Source organism: Lissotriton vulgaris, chromosome 10, assembly GCF_964263255.1.
Source record: "Lissotriton vulgaris chromosome 10, aLisVul1.2, whole genome shotgun sequence".
NCBI classification, from domain to species: domain Eukaryota; kingdom Metazoa; phylum Chordata; class Amphibia; order Caudata; family Salamandridae; genus Lissotriton; species Lissotriton vulgaris.
The window spans coordinates 49,467,673-49,490,607 of NC_141698.1; the positions used below are offsets into that span (position 1 = coordinate 49,467,673).

General features: G+C 47.4%; 2 protein-coding genes across 2 annotated transcripts in view; one reads left to right on the forward strand and one right to left on the reverse strand.

The window, feature by feature from the left end:
• Nucleotides 1–22,935, reverse strand: part of SYN1 (synapsin I) — a 452,931-nt gene that overhangs the window by 241,553 nt on the left and 188,443 nt on the right. The window lies entirely within an intron of this gene.
• Nucleotides 9,668–22,935, forward strand: part of TIMP1 (TIMP metallopeptidase inhibitor 1) — a 24,040-nt gene continuing 10,772 nt past the window's right edge. The window contains exons 1-2 of the mRNA XM_086940426.1: nucleotides 9,668–9,823; nucleotides 22,152–22,311. Coding sequence (XP_086796552.1) covers nucleotides 22,185–22,311 — 127 coding nt within the window. The 5' untranslated portion in view covers nucleotides 9,668–9,823; nucleotides 22,152–22,184. The remainder of the gene's footprint in view (nucleotides 9,824–22,151; nucleotides 22,312–22,935) is intronic.

Consider the following 22,935-nt stretch of genomic DNA (forward strand, 5'->3'; position numbering starts at 1 on the left):
GGTGAAAGGAAAGGCAAAGGGCAAAATCAAGGGCCACAGTAAAAACCTAAATCCCCAGAAATAGTAGTATATCCTCTGGGGGAGGCAGAGGCCATCTGTCTAAAGTACTGACTGTTCTTGTCTCCGGTAGTTCCAGTAGCGGTCGGTGGTAGGAGTGCCGCCGGGCGGTGACATGAGGTGGGGGAGGGGCAGGGTGGGGGGTAGTAAACTACGGAATACATGTAAGTAAACATAAAAATGAATAAAACAAATTTCGTTGCGTGCACTGCATCGTATTTGGCCTCATGGGAGATGCACTGAGTGCTTCATTCCTCTGCAGTGTAAGACCCCCACCCAGAGCACTTACAGAGGGTTCATTCCTCCCCACAGTTTGCCCTTCTACTTGCCAGGGACACAGAGGGACCTTCAGTCCTTGCAGAGCAACATCTTTGGAATTATTAACCTAATTCTGCATCAACTAGGAGCATGCCACATCCAGTATCCTAAAGAGAGATGCCACAAATGAAATAACACAAAGGGACTCTACAGATTCTCTTTTTGAGCATCCTCAGTACATAGAATTCAGTAAATAATTACATCTTTACAAATCCCAAGCATTCAAATTATGTTCAGAACAAGCACAGAATTATTTCTAATACTACTTTTAAATTAGGAATAATCCTTACCGAAAATTCTACGATGGCTAACGGGTGACGAAAAACAAATTACATCAGCAACACATAACACTTTTTGAATACCTGATTGATACTATATTTATTATAATTCTACATATTAATTGTCCTGAAGAAGGCTCATGTTCTACTGAGATTTTTTTTAGCTGAAACGCTATTATTTTGCTGTTCTTCATTTTGTAGGCATATTGTATAAACATCAGAGTGATTAGTTTTATGGGAAAAACCTGATGTTTTGCAAGTTGTTTGTATGTTACCGGAGTGTACATTTTATTCATTTTCACAACATGCTTGCATGTCAGTTCTTAATATGAGATTATTAAAGTTGACTTTAATAATTAGTTAGTTGTTTATATTTCCACATTTAAAAATGCAATATGCTTTTGTGGCTGATTTCAAAACTTTTGGTTCCAGAGTAAGCAGTGTCGGCGTCTCCGCTAAGGCAGAGGAGCGCCGCCCCACTGCTTTCCAGCAGTGAAATAAAGGAAACATAAAATGAGAATAACTCTAGGTTCTTATCATTTTATGTTTTCCTGCTGCGGCAGGTTTGTGGGTTGGGCGGGGCTGCTCCAATGACAGAGGAGCAGAGGGAGGAGTTGTTTGCTCAATCCTCGTGCACATGAATGTATGGTCGGCCAAACCGTCATGCGCACTTTGCATGTTCTCCATGCAGGCTGCATTACAGCCTGTGTGGAGACCATGCCCAGGCTCCCATTCCCTGGCTAAGCACTGATCCACAGTGCTCAGACCAATCACAATGCATCATTGTGATTGGCTCAGGGGAGCCTGGGTGCTTCCTGTTCTGGCCCGAGAGTAGAGACAATGACAGAGAGATGGAGGAGGGACGCAGCGATCAGTTATGTATGTGTTTTTCTTTTAAAAAACCCTTATGACCCCCGGCGACCCGTGCTGGCTGACACTGAGTGAAAGCACACATAGAGTTCATGAGAACTCATTTCAAAAGTGAACTTACGTGCACAATAACCTCTCGAATAGCAGTCAATACAAAGATTGTGCATAGTTTACTACTGAGTGCTATACATAAAGTGTCAATAGGGAGCAATATAATATGGATGCCAAGTTATCCATGGTGCATAATTTGCACAGCATCAGGTGAGATCCTCACCATCATTAAACAGAATGCCTCAGACACTGCCACTAGACCAGAAACCCGCAACCAGTAAAGTGAGTGCCCCAAAAACTGGCACCAGACTAGAGGCCTGCAGTTATTCCGCCGATGGCCCCACTCACTGGCAGCAGTAATGAACCCATCAAAGACTTTTTTTGGGGGGGTGAAGTGACTGTTACATACGGGGGCGTAACACTGCAGATTCTTGCAATCTGAGGGTACCTTGTGCCATATGTGGCAGGGGTCTTCGATTACTAATCGTCAGCCCTGCCAATCACCTTCTTGTACTAAGAATGCACTGCGCCAAGCTGCCCTACAAATTGGCACATTAACGATGGCCCTGGTCTCTTGTAGGAGATGTGGGTCCCTTGATCACTGTGCCAGCGGGAGGGAAAGCTGCACCCAACTGATCAGACCCAACACAGCAGTAAGAAGCCCGGGTTTATGTTTTTTACTCATTCCGGAGCGATATGATCTAGGGATTCAAGAAAGCCTTCTCCTATCGTCGCCAGACAAACGCTGATTGACATTTGCTTGCTGCTATAAAGATGGCATGGAAAGAGTGGACAGTAATTACCAGAGCTTATATTATTTTTCATAATTTCATCCATCACTTTTTGCTAAGAAACCCAATTCCTTCACTAAAGATTACACATTTGTCCCCCCCCTAAATGCCCCACACCCTCTTCCCATTTCAGATGATCCCCATCTTACTGACATTAAAGGAGTCCAGATGAGGCTAGATTCATTACACCCGTACAGGGTAATTTTCAGTGGGTGCAATTTTGCACATTAGTTTACATCAACCCACCATCACCACAGCGATATCTGCGCCATCAAATTGGAGCAAAAATTTCATTTTCTTGCGATCAATAGGAGCGAGGGATTTTTGAGGTAGTCCAGTGATGCAAACAATGGTGCAAAAAGAGAGATTTGTTGTGCTAATAAAATGATAACAATATCTTCCCTACATCTCAGGAAGCCATTGGTTTGTTCTTCCCCACAACTCTGTCGGTCCTTTGAATATCATGCTCCTTCCTGCCCGTTATCGTTTCTACAAATATACCACTACACTCCATACAAGACATATGTATGTCTCTTGGGCTCTGTGCCCGTGCAAGCATCTAACACACACCTTGAATCCACCCAAGCGCCTGGAGGTGAATTGTGGCAGCATGGGATATGTGTGGAGAACTCCTTAGCTGGTGCCGCCAACCACACTCTGTGTAGTATCCCTTATGCTAGTTTGACAAATCCCATGACTTTCATAGGTGCTATTCACATATTAGGGGTCTTCAAAGTTATCAGACTGGTTCAGAGGATACGCCTGATGGACCAGGGTACCATGTGCCTCATCCTTCTCACCGTGCATCCTCACCTACAGCCAGAAGCCGTACAGGGGACTGACTGTGCCATGAGTATTCCCTACATACATATATAACCTTGGGTAACCACTGCCTACACATTAAAGGCCTGATTTGGAGTTTAATGGATGAGTACTCCATAATATGCACTTGTAATACAGCAGACTGGATATCCGTAATGTTGGTTGTGATGGAGTACCATTCCCCCAAACTGTATATCAGGCCCTAAGTATTAATTCACTACCCAAGATCAAATGAACCTAGTGCTATGAAGTGGCTTTAAAGCAACATGGAGGCACCTTGGAAAACAGCAGAATCAAATAGGCATGTATCCATGCATCATCAATGCATTCAATGTATCCTATGGAGTACCTAAGTTTGGCAAAAGTGTTTGGCTTTAGTTACGGCATTAAAGCATTCATGGACGGCATCAGGGCTCTGATAACCTCACCCTTCTGCAAACACCCTCCCAGTCTAAACACCAACCCATCAGCCTGGTTTCCCCAGAGTTATTCAGGGTGACAGTCTTGGGAGACAGGAGGCAGCTGGAGGATCTGAGATCATTTGTTGTTTCCCGTTAAGGCTGCCGCTAAACTTAGGACCCTACAGAAGACCTGTTGTTGTTGACTACCAGTTAGAGAACCGAGGAGCGGCCCTAAGTAACAGGATAAACACATAGCTCAACTGATCAAGATCTGCATGGAGGACAACTTAAGGAACAGCGCCTTCTGTTGATGCCTGGGACCTGCATCCGTCTGTCTGTGATTGAACCTGGTGAAGCCTGTCACCCGAGGGCCCAGGAAGTGCTGTGAAAAACACACACAGGTTGTTGTAGCTGCAGAAGAGGGTTTGTCAAAAATTATTGTAATTCATCAGTACTCTACTTTGGCTTGGAAATGGGGGAAGGGAGATTAAAACCATTTTGGGTGAAACCCTTTTGCACCTACCGCCGCCTTTGTGTGTTTTTCTATTGATTGGGCGGACGTGCTCTGGCTTACCTCCGCCCGTTTGTCTGTATGTTTCAAGGTGCGTTGATGGTTGCACCACGTATAGTGCACGTGCATTGCCCGTTGGAGAGTCAGACTTTGTATCAGTCTGTATCCCTCTTTGTCCAGCACACGAGGGTCTTAGGGTTTTCTCATATAACATTGTCCTTCAGGTGGGTCCTGTTGGCCGACGCTCAGCACGCTGGTTCCTGAACCCCTTTAGACATCCATACGGTTCTAAAGATGTTGTTTAAAGGAACATTATGACCCTCACTCTTCCTTTTCTTCACAAGGGAACTCCGGAGTCCAGTAGGCGGTCCCAGCAAAGTTGCTGCCACTGCATCTGACTAAGAGCCAATCGCAACCATCGGGGTATGCGATACTGGCTTCAAGAGTATGTTGCCTGCAGGAGCCTACTCGGGGTCCTTTCTGTGGAGAAGTGTGGCTCACTGGTTAGAGGAGGCAGACCTGGAAGCAGAGGTCAGCCCCGGACCAGGGTTCAATTCCCGGCTCGGCGGGGTCTTGAGTCCTAAAATGTCCATGGACTCGACAATTCTCGCTCCGGTGCCTACTCGATTAGCGGGTTCACACTCTGCGACTCTGGGCAATAGCTTGCTTAATCTCCACAACGGCCCCTCGCGGCGGGATGCCTGGCTTTCACCTTGCGGATACCCTGCCGGGGTTATCTCACAGGGGAATACCAGGACGGGTTCCCTAAGCAAGCGCTTAGAGACCGGTTGGTGATTTGCACTATATAAATACCTGTACATTTACATTTACATTTACATTCCTACCACTAGTAGTGCTCCTTTTGGAACATGTATCTTTGGGACTGGTTGGAGTAGTAAGTGGTCTCCCTGAACCGTGCATGGTGCCTCTGGCTCTCACCACTAGATCCCTAACCCAGTGGTACTATTAACTAGTCACTTGGAACATGTGACTCCGAACTAGTTTATTTCTGTCAACTACAAATTCTAACTTTTGGGGATGTTTTTTGGTGTTGAGCAAGAACTCAGCATCCTGGGCTGAAACATTTGAGGTTACCCACCTTGCACCGTGGTTGAGAAACTAGGACAAACGGAAGATGTATCAGAACTAGTCATGTGCATAACTTGTATTATGTGAGCATAATCTCTGTAGACACTATTCATCGGCTACTGGAGTTTTTTTTAACACTTCCTTAGCTCTCTGTGGCTAATTAGAGCAGAAGTGACTTGCAGGAACTGTGAAACTGGATGCATGGTGCTTGCGTCGCGCTCGCGATGGCCACCATAGGAGTTACAGAAACAGGACAGCGAACAATCGTGGGGGAAAGGTACACAAGGAATCGTGAAAATAGGGACCTCACAATGAAAATGGGTTAGATGTTTTTCTTGGACATGCCACTCTTGTGTACATGCAGGAAACCTCCAGTTCTTGTGAGAATTACCTTTGCTGCACAAGGAACAAAATTATGCCACTTTGATCATTTCTAATCAAAGGACACTTTATATATTTATTATATTCTGTCTAACAACAACAACGGCTAAGAAAAGTGTGATAATAGCAACTTACTCTGTAAGAACAAAAGCATTGCTGTATCGCAGAAGGGAGAAGAGTGCTGCGTAAAAGTAGGAGAGATCTATACAGTAGCGGCTTGCTTTCTTTTCACAAGTGGTGGGGCTGTGGAGGTGGGGGAATATAAAAAACACTTACCTGCTGTTGTGCTTCCGGCCGCTGCCTTGCGATTCTTCTCCTTGGTGTCCCTGCACACTGCGCAGGCTCCTAGACGCCAATCAAGACGCTGCTCTCATGTGAGCAGCGTCGTGGTTGGCCTGAGCGGGCTTTTTAACACGCGCTCAGGCCTTAGGGGCCTGTGCCTCTACTCCACCCGGCGGTACAATACAGCTCTGGTGGAGAGAGATAAAGGTGTGCATGACGGTTTGGACAGTATTGAGCATCCGGACAAACTCTCATGCGCACTTTACAGTGCGCACTCCCCCCCCGAACCGCTCATGACCCCGCCCAGACATGATTGTCCTTTTTTTTTTTTTTTTAGAGTTTTATATAGCCTGTACTAGACCTGAAGATATTGGGTATCCGAGCGCTTTACACGAGCACCAGTTTTGTTACACAAGGACACATTCATTTTTTGTTTTGCACGGGTAGATTTAGTGATTTGCCCAGAATCACAGGATATTGGGCGTCGAGCTGAGACTCGAACCCGGTTCCGCTGCTTCGAGGTAAAGCGCTCTAGCCGTACGGCTACATCCTCTCCCCAGCAGAAATAAAAATAAAATGATAATAAAATAGTTTTATTATTATTTTGTTTTTTCCATTTCGGTCTACTGCCTGGCACTCAAGCAGGGGGGGGGGTGGGGGCACGCTGGGTCTATAGGCAGCAGACGGATGGAACAACGAATAGATAGAGAAGGGCAAAATACATACTGAGTGGAAAATTCTGCGGAAATAAGGGCGGGAAACAGAGACATTGGAAAGTCGAGACCAATGTGGAGAAACAAGTTCGAATATATGTAATACATACATGTAAATATGCAGAGGTGCATAGCATTGTATGCTAGTGCCACTGTTGAGTGTGTGCCATGCCGTCTTAACGCTCGGGCATGCTGGACAGTGGCCCGGGGGCCCCATGACCATAGGGGCCCTATGCAGACCAGAATTTAACACTAATATTCTCTTAAACATTTTTATTCCTGTGAGTGGTTGTGTAGGCAGGGCTCGGTGCACAGCTTTGGCGGGGGGCTATAATGCTGTTAAGACGGCTCTGGTATTGGGAGGGGTCGTGAATAACAACAGGTGAAGCCTCTCCTCTCCCTGAACTATGTATATAACATATTATTTTGTGCACGTCTGCATGCCTGTTGTATGCCATGCTGTTCTTTCAAGTGCAATACATATAAATATAGTTCTTTAGCAGACTCAGAGCACAGTCTCATTGCATAGGCCCATAGTGTGGAGCAGTAACGTTTTACAGTATTACATAGGTCGAGAAGGTCCAGAAGAAACCAAACCCCTTCACTATGCCATAACCATAAGCTTTTACCTTTGCGCTGTAGTAAGAAATGCCTGAGTCTGTGTTGATTAATATGCTTGTTTCAATTAGCATGTTTTATTGGGCAACATTTATATTCCAGTTGTGGACTGCACCGTATATATATGCAGATGTGCAGAGTGTAAAATGCTATTGATTGTCACTGCTGAGCATGGTGTGCCACGGCTCATAAGAGGCGACGCCTTGAGGGAGCCATGATGCTCCCCCTTACGAGGCACAAGGTACAAAGCTGAACCCGCAAGGTTCCAGTGGGAACAAAACTATGATTGGTGTCTGTATGTGAATAAAGCAGTACTGAGCACAGAGGTGCACCTCTGGAGATTGACAGACAGACCGAGATAGATAGATAGACAGACAGACAGGCGGGTGGGTAGATAGATAGATAGATAGATAGATAGATAGATAGATAGATAGATAGATAGATAGATAGATAGATAGATAGATAGATAGATAGATAGATAGATAGATAGATAGATTGAGAGATAGATAGATAGATAGATAGATAGATAGATAGATAGATAGATAGATAGATAGATAGATAGATAGATAGATAGATAGATAGATAGATAGATAGATAGATAGATAGATAGATAGATAGATCATTATCTGGGATGAGTAGGTAAGGGAGGCAGAGAGAGGAGAGCACTGAAGTACAAGAGGTGAGAAATACAGACAGTTGAGAGAAACAAAGGTGGAAACAATGAAACAGCCATAGATGTGAGTGGAGAGAAGAAAGCACTTTGGTGAAAGGGGAGAGCTATAGACAGTAGAAAGAAGACAGTATTGGGAATAAAGTGAGGATGGCTGAGCGGAGCCCCCACCCCACCCAGCTACGCCACAAGACAGTTGTAGGAATGAGAAGAGAATCCCAGGGAAACAGAGGAGAGATGGGGGATATATGAGCCAAAGGAAAGATGTGAGAACTGCAGACTGGGAGAGAACAGAGAGCAGTAGTGGGCATGGATAGGGCCATTGGGAAGAAGAGAATGTGGGGGAGAAAATGATGGTGGCATGTTTTGGAGTGGGGGCAGCATAGGCTATATGGCACACTACATTTTAGCAGTTGAGACATAGATTGCACCTGCCTATGAGGGGCACAACATGTATGCATTTGCTGTACAATGCAGTGTCATTGTCTATAGCGTGCACAGTTAGGGTGTGAATTTAGGGACATTTTAAGGATTTTGGGGGCCCTGGGTCAAACGTATTTTGGGGCCCCCGTTCAGAACAGATTTGAATTTAGGATCCAGTTTCAGCTCTTTCATGCCCTCTTTGGCCAGGCGCACGCACACATATCCCGATTCTAAATGTGTTTGCAACTAATATTCATGGATAATGATGTGTGTAATATTACTGCAAATAATCCATGTGGCCCCCTCTCATTCCTCATATGTGAGGTGCTATTTTTATCTAGAAGATACTTTTTATGGGGGGTGGGGTGCATGAAACATACACACAACATTTGTCTGCAAAATGCCTTTAAGACTCTCCCACATCAACCACGTTAAAAATAAAGAAAAATGCTATTTTAAATAATAGGAATGATTCAAGGTCATCAGAGCAAGATTCTCTGCAGAACAGAGCTGGCTCTATTGGGGGCCCCTGAAAAGCTGTGGCCCTGGGCCAGAGCCCACTTTGCTCATGCCTTAAAATGTCTCTGTGTGAATTGCTGCTTGCATCACACGCCGAGCTGACGGCATTCGCTGCTACCCTCTGTGACACTCACTGCGCACATTATATCGATCTAAGAAGGATGAAAGGCTGAGCCAAACCTCTCAGGACCTAGTCCCATAAACGGTAAATAAAGTACGGACAGACATTTGCAACAGCTGTATTGTCACATTTCTATGGTATCACAACCAGAATATTTCGAAAAGTCAGAGGCATAGGACGGTGGGTGCGGGCCGCCCCGGGTGTCATTACTGAGGAGGGTGACAAAATGTCACTGAGGGGGGGGGTGGGGGGGGGGGGGTGACAAAATGGCAAAAAATATGTGTAACTATCTTTTTTTCCCTTATTTTAATAATCTCAATGTGGGCGAAGGGGTGACAAAAAATGTTCAGCACTGGGTACCACCTGACCTTGCTACGTCACTGAGAAAAGTGACACAAAAATAGACTGATTAACAGAGAGTCCAACACTGTCCCCTGATTTCAACCTTACTTTTTGGACGAAACTCTTTGAAATCCGCCTGAGGGTGTGTGTGTGTGTGTGTTTGGGGGGGCGACCCTACTCTCTCCATCCCGCCCACAGAGCTTGCCAAGATCTGAGCAACAGGAAGGCTGCGGTGGCGGCACAAAACTGAGGCAAAAAACACACTTTTCCTATTACCTCATACCACAAGCATCACTTTTACTTGCCTGCCGGACGGGGGCGTGGAGTTCCCGAGCTGGGCCTCCCCCGTCCAATGGCAGCCGAGGGCGTGGGCAGGGGGGCGGGCCTTCGGATGCGGTTATAACAGGCGGCTTGAGGATGTGTTGGTACAGAGCCTGCCATCCGATACTCTGTGTGCTCTAGGACAGCGAGATCCTGTCTCACCCACGGCTCAGTCCTGCAGCCCGACCGGTAGCACAGCCGCCCCTGGAGGTACAAGATCCCCTCAGCACAGCCGAAGACCCAAGGTAAGAGATCTCACCTTCTAATGCTGCTCCTACGTAGCCTGCACTTTGCGGAACTACAAGTCCCAGAATGCCACGTGACGTTGCCTCGGCTCATGTCACCCTAAGCTCGACCCACTGCGTGTGCTGTATTCTAGTTGGTGTCACTTAAAGTTTACGCAGAATACAAATCCCACGGTGCATTTTTGTGTTGCTGGAGGAGCGAGCCAGGCTGAAATAATGTCTCTACCGGACTGAACCATCGAGATCGCTAAACATTATTTGGTATTGCACCAAAGGTCGTGCTGAAACCAGATGACTTCAGTAGGGACATAATTTTGAAGCCAAGTTTCCCCCCCCCTTTTCAAATCCTTGTGATCTAGAGTAGATTTGTTCGCAGAGTGGGGTTATACAGGACTACAACTCCCAGAATGCGTTTCAGGTTGGGATTGGGCAGTGGTGTCCATGATGGTCTCGAGTTACATGGTAATTATATACCTAAGTGCTATTTAAGATCGCTGGTTGTTGTTGCACAGACAAATGTTGTTATGGTATGTGTTTTTGTTTTTCTTTCGAAAAGCATTTTCTGAGCACTGGCTGTTTGTTGTTGTTGGCAGATACTGGGACAGAAGCTGCCTTATGTTTATTTAGGTTTTTCTCTGAATCAGCGCTTGGAATGCATACAAAGTGCAGAAAGTCACTACCCAGAGTTCTTGTTTGCCACTGAAAAGTGATTCAGGTACCCTTTTCACTAAAGTATCTCACTACTGCTGAGAAATGCCAGTACTCCCCCTTCAAACAAGAGGTGCAGGCACTCGGCCCCTGCCCTTCTCCCGGGTCCTTGGCAGGCAGCTGCCGATACCCTGCTGCCAGATGGTGCTGTTTTGAAGTCCCATGACTGACAGTGGCAGCAGTGAAGCACTTTAAAGTGCCTGTTCCATCTCAGAGGAGATCACACAAAGTTTAACAATCTTGTCCTGTGGAGAAGGTGCCCGTGGTCGTAGCGGGTGGTCCATCTTTGGGCCTGTGATGTGCCATGTCTAGGGCCACTTTTCAGATGGACATGGCTGCATCAGTTTACTCTTCACTGCCTGCCCATAGGTTTCAGTCTCCCAAAAGTTCAAAGGAAGCCTGAAATGGGGCGAATTGATGACTGGAAATGTCTCAAGACACCACCTACTGCCGTAAGCCCGGTAACCAGTGGCTGCCCCTGGACCCAGAGAAATATTGTGTTCACACCTTACAACACCACCATGGGAGGTAGATCCTTCTCCTACCTGGCAGCTAAAACCTGGAACTCACTTCCCACTCACCTTCGCCTTACTCAGAACCACCTAGCATTCAGAAAGCAACTTAAAACGTGGATATTTGACAAGTAATTCCCCACCCTTCTTCAAGCGCCTTGAGACCCTCTGGGTATGTAGCGCGCTATATAAATATACTGACTTGACTTGACTTGATTACATTTTGGATGCTCTTCCAACTTGGTCAACCAGTTGGTGTAAGGGAGTTATCAGAAAATTAAAATACCCCCCATTTTGAACAAACAGACAGAACCCTCGCCTGGTTCACATAGTTTCTGACCAACCGGTCCTTTCAAGTCCTCACCCCCCCTCCACCCCCTCTTTCCATTCCCATACTCCCTCTGCTGTGTTGTTCCCCAGGGTTCAACATTGAGCCCTACCCTGTTCAATGTTTACATTGGGCCGCTGGCTTTGCTGGCCAAAGCATGTACCATCTCCCTGGTGTCCTATGCGGATGACACGCAGCTGATACTTTCCTTTACCAAGGGTCCTGGCCAGGATGCCGCTAAATTTCAGGAGGGGTGGCGGCTGACTGCCTCCAACTGAACTCCACTAAATCTGATATCCTCCTACTCGGCAGAGACTCCCAGCTTTGGGCAGCAACGAGTGGCCTCTGAGCTTGGCGCTGCCCCTATGCCGAAAACCGTCATAAAAAATATAGGCATTTGGGTCAATAGGACCCTTTCCTTTGAAGATCATGCCGAGTTTGTCACAGGTACCTGTTTTGGCTTGCTGGGCGGCCTCAAACCCATATTGTTTTTTTTTTACCCCACACTCGCCAGCTGATTGGCCAAGCCCCTGTTCTAGCCAGGCTGGACTATTGCAATGGTCTGTTCCTTGGCTCCAACAAGTCAGTGACTAAAAGGCTGCAGAGCACCCTGAACGCTGCAGCCCGCACGCTGTTTGCCCTAACTAGGCACTGCTCGGTCTCTGGCCTTCTGTGCCATCTTCACCGCTGCCCATAGAGCAGAGAATCCATTTAAAGCGCTTTGCTTTGCTCACAAAATTCTTGCAGGCGCAAGCCCAGAGATTTTGAGTGGTCTATGCCATCCCGACACATGGTCTACGCATCGCCGACCTCCACCTGGCAAGAGTCCCTCAGTTTCACAGAGCGGGAGGGCGTTCATTCAAGGTGCTTGCACCGACCCTCTGGAACTCTTTGCCTCTTTCCATCAGAACCATCCCTAACCTTCAGAAGAGAGTTGAAGACCTGGCTCTTTTGCTGATCGGTAGCTTACTTTCCTGTCCTCTCTTCCTGGCAGTCAGTGCTCGGAAGTCCCTTTATCGAGTCTGCCATGGGCTTTCCAAATCATATAACATAACAGCTGTCCCAAGAAGAGCTGCCCTTTCTCTTCCATCCAATATTCTATCTATTCATCCTTTCAACCTTCCATTCACCCGCTGAATATCCACTACTTCGCCTTTACATTCTGTCATACATGAATTCTTTCGTCCTTCAATCCCTCGTTTGCAATTATTACATCAATCCACTCTGTCCTCCATCCTTCCATGTGACTAACGTCCCATTCGTCCATCCATTCCTCTCCTCTGCCATCCATCCACTGCGACATCCTTCGAGTGCTTTATATGGGTCGGTACTGAGTACTAGCTTTTTGAGAGGGAGAGTATTGGCACTGCTCAAGAGAAATGTAACACTTTTAATTGGAGAGTACCAGCACTTCTCAGAAACAAGCAGGTACTCTGGTACCTAGCACCTGCACTTCTATTTTTCAATTTCAAGCACTGCATCCATCTATACATTCACCCATCATAAACTCATCCACTGTGCCATCCACCCATTTGTCCATCCACTCTGCCAATTATTCACTTGTCTTTTTATCTCTGTCCATCCATCCCTTTACTCTTGCATCCTTTCACCTGTCCATCCACCTTCACCTGTCCAACCACCTATCTATTCATTCATCCTTTCACCCACTCATCCATCTGCTGCTTATTCATCCACCCGCTTGTTCACCCACTCATCCATACATCCTTTCACCTTTGCTTCCATCTTTCCCTCTTCTATGTGCCCATCTTTCGTTCTTCCTTGCTCCTGCTTACTCCTCTATTGATGCTCTATTCTTCTATAGTGGTATTTTTCAGCTTCTCTCTGCCGAGTTTCAGAGAGAAAAGTTCATAACGAACCCCGCTGGAGCTGTTAAGGTGGGTTTCATGAGGCCCCTGAGTTCCAGTGCGGTACTATTCTGGCCCCAGATCGCCGCTTCATTTTCAAAGCCGTCAGAACCAGCTTCAGCCTGTCTGTACCGTTTGCATGACTTTTTTTTACTTTAAGTCTTGGTCGGGGGAGCACAACTTTCTAATAGACCTATTGCTAACAACATACATACATAGTTGGCTTTGGCTCCACCCCTTATAATCCATTGGCTTGTTTCAGTCTGCCATTGGCCTGAGGCTTTGTCAGTCATTTCCTGGCTCTGCCCAGGGGAGTGGTCATCTCTCACCCTATGCTTTGGGTGCATCCTTCTGCCTCCTTCCGATTCCATGCACGGAACATCTTACAGAACTATAGTCTGCACCCACTGACTCCCCACAGCGCATTTTGCTATCCAGTGAGAACATTGCATGTGTTGGCACAATAAGCCCAGACCTGTTGGTTTTGTCAATACTTGTATTTATTATGCGAGTACTCAGCTCATATAAAGATATTGTTTTGTTATTGGCTGTTAGAGATGCAGGGCTGGGTAAAGAGAACAGTGTGTGTTTTTTTTCTTTTCTTTCTTCTCCTATAAACTAGATGCGCCACCCCCCCCCCCCCCCCCCCCCCCCCTCACACACAAAGGGGTAAGAAGCTGCGCTCTGGGTACCATGTCATTCACCCGCCTTCCTGTCCACTGCTCACTAAAACTAGAGGTTCTGCAGCATCCTTTGCTGGGATGGTCCCGGGTTCGAAGGCCAGACCATGAAGCTGTCAGGGGAGCTGCTGGTAGAAAGAGAGGCTCGGGAGCATTACTTTCTATGGGTGTTGTGGTAATTTGCCACGGATTGTGCAGTCTTTGCCACTTGTAGGGGTGAGCTACATCCTTTGAGGCATCGGGTGGCTGTCTAGTCTGCCCCTGCCCCACTGGAGGCTGTATGGTCCACTCTAGTGCCTGAGCTGAGCCAATGGAATTCAGGGAAAAGGGACAACAAAAACTAAGGAGCATAGTTTACTAAATTATATGGCAAGAAAGGGAAATTATGTGGTGTAATGGAGCAAATTTTGTGATCGTGTTAGTTATTTTGACTCGTTAAGATTGTCTTGGCTAAGGTTTCAATTTAATGCTACTGGGTTAACATCCAAAAATAAGCACCTGAAAGGTGGCCAGCCAACCTTTGAGACGGTACTTCCACTGCGCAGCAACACCTGTTTCTGGTGTTTTTAGTGCCCCTTGGTCCGTTTGAGAAAGAAAACGTTTGATCTTCGTTTAAAATCTACAAATTATTCAACCAGTAATGTATTATGTAGAAATTGTGCCAAATATAAATGTATTCGGAAAAATCTCTGGTTGGTCAATCCTATAATTTCAGTGGCCTTGTGTATGAAGAAAGACCAAGCAGGACATTTAAGGTCCACCTTGTAGGTTGTGTGCAAATCCGAATTGAGCCCCAAACCAGTGACTGGATTGCAGATTTCATGGGGAAAATGTACCCCTTTAATGTAATGTATTATCTCAGAAAAATGCTAGGATGATGGGAAAAGGTGCACAAACATTCATTGTAACGCGTCTTTCTCATTCTAGAGGTCTGAACTTGTAATAGTCTCTAATACACCACAGGATCCATAATCCTGAGTGTGGTAGAGCCCCAACAGACTCCTAACGCGGCCCTGAGGTTGCAGAGTGCCTCCGCGTGCAGGGATCTGGTTACCAGCCCACGTGGTCCTCGTCTGCGTCGGCATGTGAAGGGCCAGTGGCCCTGGGTATGTCAAGGGCCCACTGGGGGCTGGAGAAGGATGTCTGTAATATTGTGCCGGTGCCTTCAGGGCTGACCAGGGAATCCGCGGGTGCAGAATCAGCAGACTGAATATTACTGTGCTGGGTCGGTGCTTCCGGTCCGCCACCCACGGGTGATCGAGTGGATTCAGGGGGTGCAATCTCGTGGCAGTGATGGATCACTGGCCCTACACTAGACTGTGCCATCCCCTACTTCCTCTGCAGCTGAGGCTTGGCTAGGGTGCAGCACCACTGCTTTTATTGCTGATGCGGGACAACCACAAACTCCAATAGAATTATGCGGCAGATGAGAATCCAATTATGCGGCAGGGTGAACTAAATTGTAAATCAAGAAAAGGCAGTTTGTGTTGACGAATATAGTGTTATTGTTTAAATATTACACATGTTGACCTTGTCTGGACAAAAGCTTCACCTAAGGGGTACCAGCTCCCCTCCAGAACACAGCAGTTAACAAGAGAAAGGTGACAAGTTCACCTTACCAAAGTTTCTGTCACCTCGTGGCGCCGTGGCTGGCACTTTTTATTATTATTTTATTTATTTTTTTTATCTGCAAAGCATGCAGCAGATGATGGATTACGTTGTAAATAGATAATCGTGCGGAACACGCTGCAAAATTGCATAATTCCAGTGGCCTTGACTATAAACCTATTCTGACAAGGGAAAAACATAGCTCAACCGCAGGCCCCAAAGCCCCCGCCGCAGCCTGGAATGTGAGCAGCAGCTGCTCGTGGGGTTTCACTTGTGGCTGGGAATAGGACAAGCCGCCGGGTTTCAAAGGGGTCCTTGCATTGTTTGCTGGAGACCCCTCCTGTTTTAAGGCCTGCTCCCACTGCTGGGACCGCCCCCTACTGCCCAGTCCCGGTACGACCACAGCCTGGCTTCTTGGAGCCCCGAGGACCGCCTTCAAGAGCGGTGTCCGTGAAGCCTGGGTGGCACCTGACGTCACAGTGCTCTCGAGGGAGCTCGCGCGACATCTGACGTCAGAGTGCTCACGAGGGAGGTCGCGCGGCCGCTGCCCAGAGTGCCCTGACCTGGCTGTCCTAGGGCCTCTGCTCACCTTGCAGAAGAACACACTCTACGGTGTCTCTCATATTGGCGTCAAAGTTGCAAGTATTTTTAGTTTAGTGTTTGGCTTGACACGCAGCTGTCTTCTTACCCAGTGTTGCCTGCTATATAAATTGCTCATTAAGTGTGGTTTTGTTATTCCGGGGGGGGGGGGGGGGGGGGGGTTGTCACTCTCGCACCCCCACCCCTCTCTCCATTCTGCATTTCAGAAGTATGCTGAAACATTACTCTTAATCACGTAGATGATATGCAGAAAGCTGTTTTTTTTCCACTTCAGCTGTCTTGACCAATGCTTGCTCTGTCAGTATCTCCCACTGGTTGTGAAGTGACACTTATGCGTGTTCTCGCTCCCGCCTGCCTGTCCTCGCCTTTATTTAAATCTCCGCAGATGTAGTCACTGACTACTGCCACATGCTCTGAAGTGGAGCTATTTCCACAACTTAGTGTCGGTGTAACTAAAGTTCCAAACACCTCTCCGGCCTGTACTAATGGCTGGTCAAAAGTTCATGTTTGCCACTCTCGATGGACGGGCAGGTCATCGGTTTGTCCAGAGATTCCTAATAGCCCCCCGAATGAATGAACCCAAGATGGCTCAACTGGGCCACTGTGTGAACTCTGGGTGGTCTCGCGGGCTCCACCTCCAAGGGTGCTGGGGTTGTTGTGTGCACATACCATGCAGCTTCACACACGCACAAATATTGAATGAACTGTGGAGTTGTTGGTTCCACACATTCTTGTTCAGCTACCACACGTACTGCCATCCTTGCGCCCTTTCCTGCAGCCCTTCTCACAGGAGACCATCGTCCACACTGGACGTAGAAAGACTTGATGGGTGTAAACAGGAAGCGTCAGATGCCCGGCTGGTCAGACCCCCAGCAGTTCAGACTTGGCTTTGTAGGTTCTGTGGGCCTTGCAGGACTTGCTCGATGTAGCTGATCCAAGCAGGAATAACTGGCCCGATGGACTAACCTGGCCTGGCCTGAAGAAACACTGGCCAAGGCCTGAAGAAACACAACTAGCTGGGTCTCATTGATCGTCCCGCCCTGTGACCCACGCACCCTTAAGACCTGTAAATATGTTGCGTTCCAGGTGCATGAACCATCTGTGATCATTTTGAATCTTGATGTAGTGTGGAGCCACAGAGTTGGGGTCCCAGAGCACTTGGCATCACTGTTCAGAGATTTATCACCGCATTCTAATATATGAATTTATTCCTAGCTTGAGTTACCCACAATGCATGCTCAAGTGTTGTAACCTCGAGTTTGTCCTTGCTGTCCTGCCATGCTACTTGTAGGAGGAGGAGCTAAGAGATGCTTGGATGTCTCCAGATCACGCATCCATCCTAGACAGCTCCCCTCCTGGAGGGTTACCATGGAAACATCCCAAAGGTACCACAATAGTCCGACTCGCTTCACCTCTAGTTCCACACAGGACCAATCCTGCTATCAGAGGATGTACTGACCAATGAGTCTTGAGGCGGGTGGTGGTCGAAGAGCGGTGTGCTGGGTCTGGAATGTAAGACTTAGTGTTTGGGCTTACAATGCCCATGAACAATCTAGCACCCTCTAAGTATTTTGCAAGAAATCTCTGCATGCCAATATAATGTATTTCCGGTTTCTGGAGCCTTGCCAGTCGGTGTGCTAGACAAGAGGAGGCAGGCTTGGGCTGAACACATTTCACTTTTTTTCACATCAGACAGCACATGCCCAGTAGACTAAGACTGCTGTGCGCAAGCAGCCAATGGCCAGTCCAGAACCAATTGCACGGTTTGCAGATTCAGAAAGTGCTACGATGCTATATATGTGGTAGAATGCGCTACACAGATACTGAGACCATGGTATAGAAGGAGAACATTTCTGAGAGGCAAAGTATATTTTCGTGATGGCCTTATGGGGAGTGAGGAACACTACACTACGCCCTCCCCTCCTGGAAACCTGAGTTTCAGCATTGGGAAGATGTATAGCCAGGGCCACTGAGATTATGCGATTGTGCAGCAGCGTCGATTTTCGCATAATTTTAGATTTGCCACATAATCAACCATTTGCCTCCTAATCACCAGATTTTAACAACAAAATTGTTTCTAGCTCAAACGTTTCAAAAGTTAGTTAAAATGTAGTAAGACTTGTTGTCTGGCAGTGTAAGGCCTTTCACAAAGCTGGACTGATCACCTTCCTGTGGCTTATTGCTATATTTGGGTATTAAACAGGTACTAATGAGGTACAACCAATGCCCAGACAGTAGTGCCAAGTTTAACAATGACGAAATAATGCAGTAATACTGCTACAAAATGTGCCACATAACTTGTCTTTTCTTGCTGCATAACTTACTTAACCCTGCTGCATAGTTTGGCCCTCTCCTGCCGCATAATTCCAGTGAACCTGTGTGGAGCTGCCTTCTATAGAAGGCGGTCAGACTAGGATCCAGAGAGGTGACCTGAGGGGAGGGGCTTGGGCTCTTTCCCAGAAGCCCCTTGGCTGATGTTGCTTACCGGAAGAGGAGTTTGGAATACATATTGGACTTTCACCTTTAATGGACCTGTAACTTAATTCCAGTTTTTTTTCTCCTGCACACGACATCCTTGAAGTCAACAAAATCAAACGGATACAGCCCCCCCCTCTGGGTCCGCCTCCTTCTCCCCCCCCCCCCCCCCCCCCCTCCTCTGGGGCCACCTCCTGGAAGGAGCACCAGACAAAAGCGTGCTTGTGCTCGGGGCTCCTGCCCAGACACACCGCAGTGCCCAGAATGTTTATTCCCATAATGTTTATTTCCAGGCTGGGGCTGATGTCCGGGAAACTGCATCTGGCCTCAAAGTAACCCAAGAGTATCCCACACCGGGCTGGCAAAGCCGAGGCTAGGGGAGGGGGAAGGTAACAGCGGGTGGAGAGGGTCGACTGGTACTCATTCCAGGGGGAGAGACCCCCACCCCCCATACACACACACACGCCTAACTCCAAGGTCAGTGTATCATTTGTTTATATGGGGAGGCAACTACACCTCCCAGCCACTAGGAGAAAGCAAGGCTCTGTTTATCCGCAGATTATTCGATGAACCGCACAAAATGGCCGCCCTTTCCAGGCCACCGCCAATAACAGAGCGCGGCAGAAACTGATTCTGGACTTGGGTGCGATTGTAGGGCGTTATAACTACAGGGTGACTTAGTACACTCACTCTTACTTTTTTTTTTTTTTTTTTTTTCTTCAAAGTTTTCATCTTTTGTCTTTGTGGGGCATCTGGCAGTTTTGTTAGAACAGTGCGATAAGCAAGCGCCGTCTGCCTTTGAGGTTTCTTATTCCGCTTCTAGTCTTAGCCACATTTTTGGTACATTTACATTTTACATGGGCATCTGTTACTGAAAATCATTTTGAAGCCTTCAGAATTGGTGATTACCACTGGAAATGATGACGGACGGCTTCACAGTGCAGCTTGTCTGTGCACCTCTATTCGCAGCAACCCATTCCACCTGGAAGATACTACCCCAGAAGTGTACCCAGTAAATTCCTCTTTAGAAACCTTTGCAAAGACGGGGACCGCCTTACACGGCTGTGATCGGGCTCAAGGCCGATTCAGATGGTGACTTTGTTATCCCGTTTAAATCAATGGGGGACAGAAGTGCCCAATATTTTCATGAGGTCCTACTCCCTGGCTCCTTCCGGGAAACAGTACAATTATTATCAACAAAGGGGTAGTTCCTCTGCCAAGGGGACACAGACCAGGTGGATGGGGTATTTGTCACTAGGAGATCTGAGGGTCAGATCTTAATGCCCTTACACACCTACTAGGGTGTCATGCTCTAATTAAATTAATTGTTTTTGGGTACCAGAGCCTATTTTAAGTCACCACCCACGAGACTCACCACAAATCCCTCACTTGCATTCATCATTACAGCATTTTCAGATCAAAAGATCTCTGATAAAGAAGCCCCCATGCCTAGCCGGCATTGCAGAGCCGGCCAGACGAGGAGGGCCCAATCATGAAGCGTGACACCCTAACAGGTGTGTGAGGGAATTAAGATCTGATCCTCAGATCTCCTAGTGACACGTACCCCAGCCACCTGGCGCAACTTTGTTATCGTGGACCTTGTCAACAAAATGTCCTGGGTAACAGGTGACATTATGAACTCTGACACCTGATGGCATCTCGAGCTGGGTTGCTTGGGATCAAAAAAATAGACCTGGACACCCTAAAAACAAAAGTGGCCTACGTTTGCGAATTGCACCTTTTTGCGGGGGGGGGTGTTCTCTATAAGAGACATGTTTTCTTAATGTCACTTAGATTTAAAAAAAATATGCAAATGTTGCCAGGACTGTTTGTGCACTGATAAGTTCACACTGATGAACCACACCTGAATTTAAGTAAGGCTGTTTCTGCTCAGGCTCCCAGCCCCTGCTCAATCTGCATATATTAATGGGCCCAGGAAGAGACTGGGTTCGAGTCTCCGCAAGGACGCGCAACATCCTGTGATTCTGGGCAAATCACTTAATCTCCCCGTGCCTAACAAAAATGAACGTGTCCTCATGTAACTTAACAGGTGCTCATGTAAAGCGCTCTGATGCACAATACCTTCGGGTCAAGTTTGCGCTATATAAAAATCCGTTAATAAATATATATAAAAGGGGGGCGGTAAGCGAAGGGCATCGGTGCTTGATCTGGATACCTCTATTTGAAATGCCTCCACATTACTCACCTGAGTATATCTGTCCGGTTCTGTTAATATCACTTAATTGCTTATGCAAAGATCTGGTCATGTGACCTCAGTGCCACAGTCAGAATAACAACACATGGTTCAAAATTAGGGCCTGAGAATATCCTGTCGCACCTCTTCGAACCTTAAGGATGGTGCCTTGTGAACCCTAGACTCGCCCCTTAGTCGAAATGTAAGGTTACTCTTTCAACACACTGCCTCACCTACCAGGCGATGCACCGGTGCACACCAGGAGCGCTGCACGGTTTGCCTGTAAGCATTCCCATGGTGGGCAGATCAGCATTGCATCCTCAAGTGCACACATGCTGATAAGACACCAAACGGTTGGCAGGGTATGCTCAGACGTGAGTCCCTTGTTCACTTTGCCACTGGATTCAAGCAAGCCGGGCTGAAGACGGCTGGAATGCCAGAAACCGGTCCTCGGAAGCTTGTTTCCGGTCCAGGGAAGACATGGCTTGGCAGTTCGGGCTGGACTGTTCCCATGAGGCACAGGGTCAGACTGATTTGCATATAGCCATGTCTGAACTGGGGTGGCAGAGTGGGCTAAAGAACGGTAATGGATTAAACCCAGATCTGGTGACTGGGTGTGAGTGTTTGATTGGTTCAGATGCTCCGTCCATCACCGCCCCCTTTTGTACCGATAAGACACCAAACAGCACAGCAGCAACATTCAAGACCGCACTCGACAAAAAGGGAGCTTGGGTGGTGCAGCAAAAAAGACCAATACTACTTTATCAATCAGTAGGGAAGAAACCAAGGTCCATATTAACTAATAGTGGACCAAAGCAGCGCCACAAGCAAATCTGCTGCACAGCTCTGCATCAAAGCGAAAGAAAACAAATGTGCTGTATCTATCTTTCCCCCGCGCTGGCGCACTTTTGGCTGCACCCATAGTACAAGGGTGTCTGCGTTCTCTAAAGTATAGGTTTTGTACAGTAAAGGGACCATACCACTACATAAGCTATCCTTTAAGACTTTTCCTGCTTTGTATGTGTGCTGTGCAGTGCATTAGAAACCATGGGTGATTGCCTGGGAGTGCAGGTGTACCACCCACGGAACGCCCTCTTGATGCGCAGCAGTGCACAGTACAGCTTAGTGCAACATAGCATCACTTTGGGGAACTTTTCAATGCAAATGCTGATTTGCATAACCCCCCCATCTCTTTGCATCACTTTTTTGGTGTGACTTTCTGATTGGTGACAACTTCCCAGCAGCATTATCAACAACGAAGGGGGGGGGCGATGTGTACTTGAAGTAAGTTATTTGCAAGTCGTTCTCTGTATGGCACCTGCAGTGCTGGTCTGAAGCGGTCCACCTCTGTCTTTCAGCACTTCCCTGGACACCGGACGGACACCGCAAGAATGTCTGGAGCCTCTATCTGTGGGTTGGCGGCCGTAGCCCTGATGCTCCTGGCACAGGGGACACCCTCTGACGCCTGCAGCTGTGCCCCGCAGCACCCGCAGGCTGCATTCTGCCATTCACAAGTTGGTAAGTAGAGGCTGTGTGTGGACCTCGGGTGGAGGGGATTTTTATTTTTTTATTTATAGTATTTGTAGAGCGCTCTGCAACCCTACGGGCATCCTGGTGCTGGGGTAGGGGAGAGGAACTCGTATTGTCTTCCCTTAGCGCTGCAGTTACTTATGTTGTGATTCTCGGCACTGTGTTCTTACTCATCTTCCTTACTTGTATATAACTCTGTCTGCTCATTCCTCTCTAATGTCCTGCCTTTGGTATAAGTAGAACCCTCTTTTCCTGTCTATTCTGTAGCCCTTGTTTTTTGTATTTTGTTTGTTTTGGTATTTTTTTCCAAAGAGCACTTCAATTATGGTGCTCGGCACCATCCATTCTCCCCTCTACTCAGTCATACGACAGAAAATAGACTGCCTTCTGCCTGAGGCTAAACCATGTGGCTTCGCTAGAAAGCTAAAGGTTGGAGACTAGGGCAGCCATATATATGGGGGGGGGGCAGGTGGCCATTACTACCCTTGACACTGATGTCCCTGCACCTGCTACACCAGTGATAGCTACACTCATATGGGTCCTAGGTACCTCAAGCCCCACCCTCCCCCTTAAGAATATATAGATGCAATTCACTTTCAAACACTGCCTGTC